At 47.0% G+C, this 7,447-nt stretch overlaps 1 protein-coding gene across 6 annotated transcripts; it reads left to right on the top strand.

Annotated features, from left to right (window-relative positions):
• Positions 1–368: 368 nt before the first annotated feature.
• On the top strand, positions 369–7,051 carry LOC110300283 (pyrethroid hydrolase Ces2a-like). 6 transcript variants are annotated; one of them, XM_085844275.1, is made up of 13 exons: positions 369–444; positions 987–1,191; positions 1,936–2,074; positions 2,720–2,853; positions 2,934–3,196; positions 4,308–4,402; positions 4,680–4,849; positions 4,978–5,021; positions 5,053–5,057; positions 5,352–5,496; positions 5,884–6,021; positions 6,368–6,440; positions 6,865–7,051. In XM_085844275.1, exons 1-13 carry the CDS (start codon positions 369–371, stop codon positions 7,049–7,051), a joined length of 1,674 nt encoding a protein of 557 aa, XP_085700401.1. The 6 variants fall into 6 exon arrangements, with proteins under 6 accessions (XP_085700401.1, XP_085700399.1, XP_085700397.1 ...); XM_085844273.1 differs by having other exon boundaries at positions 4,680–4,820; positions 4,940–5,021; XM_085844271.1 differs by having other exon boundaries at positions 2,934–3,192; positions 4,304–4,402; positions 4,680–4,820; positions 4,940–5,021.
• The last annotated feature ends 396 nt before the right edge of the window (positions 7,052–7,447 follow it).

Below are 7,447 nucleotides of genomic sequence, written 5' to 3' on the forward strand. Positions count from 1 at the left end.
CCTGGTTTTCATATCAATACCTACATTGGGATGGTGAGTAAGAGAGTCAGGGATCATAATGATTCCATATTGGAGGTCAAGGACCCTGGCATTCCAGAAGGACTTCAGATGCTATGTTGTGTCTGTCCAAAAGATCAAGGAAGGAGCAAAAAATTCAGAGGTGGCTTTGCCCTGCTTGCTGGCTCTTGGCTCCCTGTGGCTCCTGCCTTATCGGGTCTTCTACAGTAAGAACTTTGCCCCATCCAATCAAATGTCCACACCTACACTCCTAAACGTACAAATTCCTGCCTGGGCCAGGCCAATCTATTCTGTTTCCTGCTGTAAGATTCTCATCTGCAGCAGCACAGGTTTAGGCCTGAGGTTCAACCATGCCTTTCACTAGACTTAGTGATTGGCTGTATGTGGTAGCCAATGGGTTCCTGCTTATCCTCCAGCATGTGCATGGTGAGACTCTCTAGAGGACCAGAGGGGACATGAGTCAGAGCTGCTCCAGGTTTTCAGAGTCAGAGGCTGAGTTTGAGGATGGAAGGAACCAGGGAGGGAGAAGGAGCTGGTGGAGAATGACAGGTGACAGCATGCAGATTGCATGCTTTCTAATGTCCCACCAGGGCACACGGGGGTCAGAGATGTCTGAGGTTAGCACATACTGAGGAGACAACAGGGACAGAACAACAAGCAGGACATGTCCCTCCTCTGCATGTGCTTGTGGCTAGAAGTCCTACTGAACATGGATAATGACAATAATTCCTGCCTAATGCCAAGTGGCTCTGAGCCTGTCACTTTGTTGACTAGGGAAGAGTCCTGACAGATTGGAAGAGGGTCAGTGGACAAGGTGTCTGGCCCTAGGGAATCCAGAAGCTCTCATCTCCTCATCCTACTGCTGAACTGAGATGACCCAGGTTACCATGGTGTACCATGTACCATGGTGATGATGAGGTAGAAAGTCCCAAGTGTGGTGATAGCTGATGGCATCTCTCCACTTACAGGGCAGGACTCAACCAGCCCCATCAGGAACACCCACATGGGCCAGGTGAGAGGCAGCTTTGTCCACATGAAGGACACTAAATCTGGTATCCACACCTTCCTGGGAATTGCTTTTGCCAAGCCTCCTGTAGGACCACTGCGCTTTGCACCTCCTGAGGACCCTGAGCCATGGAGTGGTGTGAGAGATGGGACCTCACAGCCAGCCATGTAAGTTCTGGACTCAGGGGACTTCAGGCCTGTGCTCTGGGCCACACTGCAGTGCTTCCTCCACCTCAGCTCTATAGCAGTTTTCTGCCTATGATGAGGGGCATCTCCCATGCGAGTTCCTGATGAATGTGCTACGAATTAGAGTAGAACAACTGGGCCAGGCTGCTGGGTCAGAGCTTGGCACCTGTAGGGACTTAGTTGTAGGAACTACAGTAAGGAACATTGACTGAGCCCATTCTTCATGGTCCCTGTGACCATTCACTGTCCTTGTGCCATTGACTAAGGAACAAGCACACATGCTTCTAACTGGAGACTATGTGGAACAAGGAGGTACCTTATTGGTACTTGGGAGTGAACTGAAGAATGTCTCACTACCCTATGGAGTGGTACTGCCCACTAATTCCTATAGCTGCTATGTGGGCACAGTACCCCAATACCCAAGTATCTTTGTTCTCTTTCTATTGCTGTGATAAAGTATACTTACATAAGCAACTTAGTGAAGAAAGATTTTACTGTGGGTCACAATCCCAGCTTATAATCAACCGTAGGTGGGAACCCACAGAGGCAGAAGTTTCAGAGAACTGATCACATCACATGAATAATCAGTAACAGTGTTTGAAGGACACATGCATGCCTACTAACCTTCACTGACTCCCTCTATTCTTATATAAATCCAGAAGGCCTCTTCCTAGGGAATGGTGCCTCCTACCATGAGCAGGACTTCCTTTCTTCCATTTTCACTAGGTGTCTGCAGACAGCTATGATGAATTTAGAAGGTATGGAGGAGATGAAGCTGACCATGGTTCCTATGTCTGAGGACTGCTTGTATCTCAACATCCACACACCAGCCCATGCCCAGGAGGGCTCTAACCCACCTGGGAGTGCCAGGCTGTGGTCAGCTGGGGAAGAGTTCATTTTCTTTCCCTGGAAGATGGGAAGGGTCCAAATAGCTTTGAGCTCCACTGTAGTTTAGAACAAGATGAGTGGTGTTTCATTTTAAGGTTCAAGAAAGTCATGCTGAGATGCCTAAACCTGTGTGTGTGTGACTCGGAGTTCTGGCACTGAAAGATAAGAGGGTCAGGGTATTTGACTAACCCAGGAATTCCTCTATCAACTTGGCAGACGCACTCAGGATGGTAACAAGGGCTGAATACTGACATCACCCAAATCTCTAGCTACAAGTTATCTGTTCTGCCAATGGGAGCTGATGGCCATTCTGATTAGCAATCAGGAAAGCCCCTCAGGAAGATATTCCTTTCTTGTTTTTCTTAGATGGGTCTGAGGGTAAGGATGACCTTAATTTAGACATAGACTCATTAATCCATGCTGAGATTTCCTTTTGGGGAAGTGGGGATGCAAATATGCTCGCAGGCCTAAAGCACCCCATCTGTGGCTCACTCCCTGAGATCCTGAGGAGATCTGTTTGTAGGTCAACTTGAACAGAGCAAAGCAGTTGATAATTGAGTGGGCAGTCTAGATGAGCTTGGGCTGTGTGTGGGCCTCCTGGCATCTGAGTTTCTGTCTCCAGGTGATGGTATGGATCTACGGTGGTGCGCTGGTTGTAGGATCTGCTTCCATGAATGATGTATCTGAACTGGCAGCCACTGAGGAAATAGTAATTGTCATCATCCAGTATCGCTTGGGGATCCTTGGCTTCTTCAGGTAAGCCTGGGACTGGGCTGGGTAAAAGGGACTTAGTAGAACATGGGCAGCCAAACTTTCTTCTTCCTGCTGCTTCACAACACTGGAGACCAGCATGCCAGAGGCAACTGGGGACACCTGGACCAAGTGGCTTCCCTATGCTGGGTACAGAAAAATATCGCTTACTTTGGAGGCAACCGTGACAGGGTCACTATATTTGGAGTCTCAGCAGGAGGCACAAGTGTGTCTTCCCATATTCTGTCCCCTATGTCCAAAGGACTCTTTCATGGAGCCATTATGCAGAGTGGAGTGGCCCTACTGCCTGGGCTCATCTCTGACACTTCTGAGGTGGTCTACAAGGTAAGTGCCCTCAAGAACAACAGCCCCTACTTTGCTACTTCAGTCTTTGCCTCTGGGGCTTTGGTATTCAGTTAAGTGAATTTTATGTATGCTGAGCATGTTCTATGACAGCAAACCTCTATCCAGTGGCTTTTGTCTTTAGCAAAAAACCCTTATGCATGGTTTCCCAGTTTGTTGCTTATCGTTGTGATGATGACCATTGTAAAAAAAAAAAAAAAACAACTCCATCACGAGGAGCAGGTTTATTTCAGCTCACAGTTTATAATCTATCTGGAAGGGAAGTACACAATCAGACATGTACCTGGAAAGGAGAATTGAATCAGAGACCAAGGAGCAACATGCTTACTGGCTTGTTTCCCATGGCTTCCTCAGATAGCTTTATTAAACAGCCCAGAACACTGCCCTGTGGGTCACTGCCCACAGTGAGGTGGGCTCTTCTGCACTGGTCATTTCTCAGGAAGATGCCCAGACCTCCCGATGAACCATTCTGATAGAGGCAATAGTCTTAGGTGAAGTTCCTCTTCCCAGATGATCCTGGCTTGTGTTGAGTTGATAAAAAGGAAATCTAAGAAGAACACATGAACTGAGGGAAAGGGTTATTGGGTAAACTTATTTGCTATGCAAAAGTGAGATCCCAACTTCAAATTCCCTGAACCCATACAAAGCTGATCATTTTCATATGTTTCAGAAAATGTACTATTCCTATGAAGATACAGGAATCAAAGACAAAGCATTCCCTGGGAGGCCAGCTACACTGGTGTAGAAAAATTCGAATAAGGAATATGGGGACACGTAACAGCTGGGAATGTTTCTCTGACCATTACACACAAAATGTGTTTTCATACCTATTGTTACCCGTGAGTAGCTCTCGAGCGCGCACATGTACACACACACACACACACCAAAACAACAACAAAACAATATGCAGGTAGCATGGTGTTTCCTACCTGTCACCTCTGAGTGACAGAAAATGTGAACAATTGCACTCACTCCTTTCATACACAACAAACACTAGGATGTGGTATTAAGTGGTAATGACATCTACTAGAGTCAAGGAAACTCTGCTCCCTGCTGGGAGGGATGAGCTAACCATTGTCTGTTCCATTTCCAGACAGTAGCCAACCTATCTGGTTGTGAAGCCACAGACTCAGAAGCCCTGATCCACTGCCTGAGAGCAAAGAGTAAACAAGAGATCCTGGCTATTAACCAGGTTGGGAGGATTGTGTGTCTTGGAGGACCTGATGAAGAGGGTGTGGGATTTCCATCAATCACATACTACTCAATGTGCTAACTCATCTCCACGGTTTGGTGTCCTTTCAGTACAGTGTGCAGAAATAACAAGACAAGCTAGTTGTGATTTCAAGTTTCTTCTAGAGTGTGCATAGACCCCTTGGATGAGATAGGATATAGGGAATTTCTTTGAATATTCATGGGCATTAGAATATTTATAGGATTGTTCTTCAGCACTGACTGTCAATGCTGTATAGGTCTTCAAGATGATCCCTGCTGTGGTGGATGGGGAGTTCCTACCCAAGCATCCTCAGGAGCTGCTGGCCTCTAAGGATTTTCACCCTGTCCCCAGCATCATTGGTGTCAACACAGACAAATGTGGCTGGGGAGTCCCTACGGTGAGACCTAGTTCTAAGCCCCTGAGAATGTAAACTCAAATGGTGGGTGGTGGAAACTCAGAGATACTTTGATGTAGTTCCAAACCATCCAATACTTAAGACTATTCCCTGCCTCCCAGATCATGGGCCTTTATCATATCATAGAGAACATAACCAGAGAGACCCTGCCAGCTGTTCTGAAGAGGGTTACAACCACACATGGTGAGAGATTCCTTGGCTTCTGTATTGATAGAGATGGTCCCATATACTTTCCTAGATCTCTCTCTCTCTCTCTCTCTCTCTCTCTCTCTCTCTCTCTCTCTCTCTCTCTCTCTCTCTCTCTCAATCTCTCTCTCTCTCTGTGTGTGTGTGTGTGTGTGTGTGTGTGTGTGTGTGTGTGTGTGTGTCACACACACATACACACACACACACGTTCTTGCCACCACAAAGCTTCTACCTTTCCCCCTAGACCCTTTTTCATTCCTGGCCGCATTCCTTACTTAGAGACTGCTTCCTTCCTGTCATCATTCTTCCTGATTCCTATTGGTGTAGATGTTGCCTCCAGAATGTAGTCACCTGCTAGTGGAGGAGTATATGGGGGACACTGAGGACCCAGAGACCCTGCAAGCACAGTTCAGAGAGATGCTGGGGGACTTCATGTTTGTGATCCCTGTACTCCTAGTGGCACATTTCCAGCGTGAGTACATCTGGGACAAGAGCAAGGACAGGGAGTGCTCAGAGCTGTGGGACCCAGGTGAGCTCTGGAGTGCCCAGGCCAGACCCATGTCTTGGTCAGGTCTCTGATAGCAGGCAGCTTTCCCTCATTAAATCTTTATGTCTAATGTAAAGTCTGGCATTTTATCCAGGTCTAGAGGAGGAAACATGTGAGTTACCCACAGGGTCTTGCAGCTCCTCAGCTGGGAATGACAGGGTCTCTGTTTAACAAAGGTTTACCAGATCCAATGCTCCAGTCTGGAGCTCACCACTCAACTGTGATTCCAGATAACTTTAGGGCAAGGTTTCTTGTTAGGCAGACAATCTTCATATGAGAAATCACGATGTCAACCTGTGTTGTCACCCCCAGGTTCCCAGGCTCCTGTCTACTTCTATGAGTTCCAGCATCTGTCAAGCTTCATCAAGCATGTCAGGCCATCACATGTGAAAGCAGACCATGGTGATGATGTTGCCTTTGTCTTTGGCTCCTATTTCTGGGGCATGAAATGTGAGTCTTTCATGTTTTCCTAGAGCTGAATGGAACATCAGATGAGTTCCTGAGGGGTTATTGAGCTCTCTGGCCAGTTGGGGGAAACTGAGAGACTGGGAGGGAACTAAAGTGTTCACCATATCTGAGCTTCAAAAAAACCCCAAGCTCCCCCTAAAATACACTAGGGTTGGAATATGAACCTTTCCTAGTCTAGTTTGTGCTAGAGAAATGAACCTGAGAAACTTCAAGTAGTGCTTTGGAATCCTAGGGTTCACCGTCAGGCTCTGGTTTCTGTAGGAGAGCATGAGGTGGCACCTGCATGGGGAGGCTAGGACTTGATCTCTTGTTCTCCTTCTGTCTGCAGTTGATCTCACTGAGGAGGAAGAGCTGCTGAAGAGGGGGTTGATGAAGTACTGGGCCAACTTTTCGAGAAATGGGTGAGAATACACCCCATCCTCAATCCCCTTATGGTCAAGTCTCCATCTAGGGTATCAATGTGGATGTGTTCCACTAGTATGCATGTGTCCTTAATTATGTGATAGTTTTCAACTCAGGGCACACTCAGGCAGATACCTTATACCCTTCACTTACTGTTTATACTACAGAGACCAGGTAGGTGAGTCACACTTTTTCTGGTAGCATTCTTTAGATTTTGCCTCTGAAGAGACACAAAACTAGCAAGCTCCCCTAGCTTCACATGAAGTAGACACTGCTGGTGACATTTGTATTTATATCAGTAAACTAGTCCATCTGTCCCCTGAGAACCTTGGTCTGCTCATCCACTGCCCTGACAAAATATGAGAAATCAGGCTTTGGGTCAGAGAGACTGTCACTCTTCCCTGCTGGCTGGCATATCCACAGGAACCCCAACAGCGAGGGTCTACCCTCCTGGCCTGTGATGGACCATGATGAGCAGTATCTGCATCTGAACACCCAGTCTGCTGTGGGTCGAGCCCTGAAGGCCAGAAGGCTACAGTTCTGGACCAAGACTCTGCCCCAGAAGATCCAGGAGTTAAAGTATTCTCAAGACAAGCATGCAGAGCTGTAGCGTCCTGTGTCAGGAAAGGTGTGTGAGGTTGAAAGCAGATGGGATAATTCTGAGGTTACAATGTCCATCTATTTATATTTCTTTGTTCCAAAAAATACATAAGCATTTCTAACCTCAGCATTTGCCCTCTCAGACATGTATGGAAACCACTCTGCATGTTGTTCCTTATCATTCTGGGCATTCATTAGAGGCAATAAAAGCTCTTATAACAATGTATTACGTGAAATATAAAAGAAGGCACCACCCCACACCAACGCCGGCTACTCTCTGGCCCCGGTAGTCTCATCATCTCCATGGCTAGCCCCATTTAGGGACCATCCATCTCATGGTTTTCTTCCTTTGGATTCTGCTCACATTCCCAGCCATCTGCCCCCTGTGGTTAGCAGTCACAAATCC

The sequence above is a fragment of the Mus caroli genome, unplaced genomic scaffold (assembly GCF_978045245.1).
Source record: "Mus caroli unplaced genomic scaffold, Mus_caroli_1 scaffold_10, whole genome shotgun sequence".
In the NCBI taxonomy this organism is placed as follows: domain Eukaryota; kingdom Metazoa; phylum Chordata; class Mammalia; order Rodentia; family Muridae; genus Mus; species Mus caroli.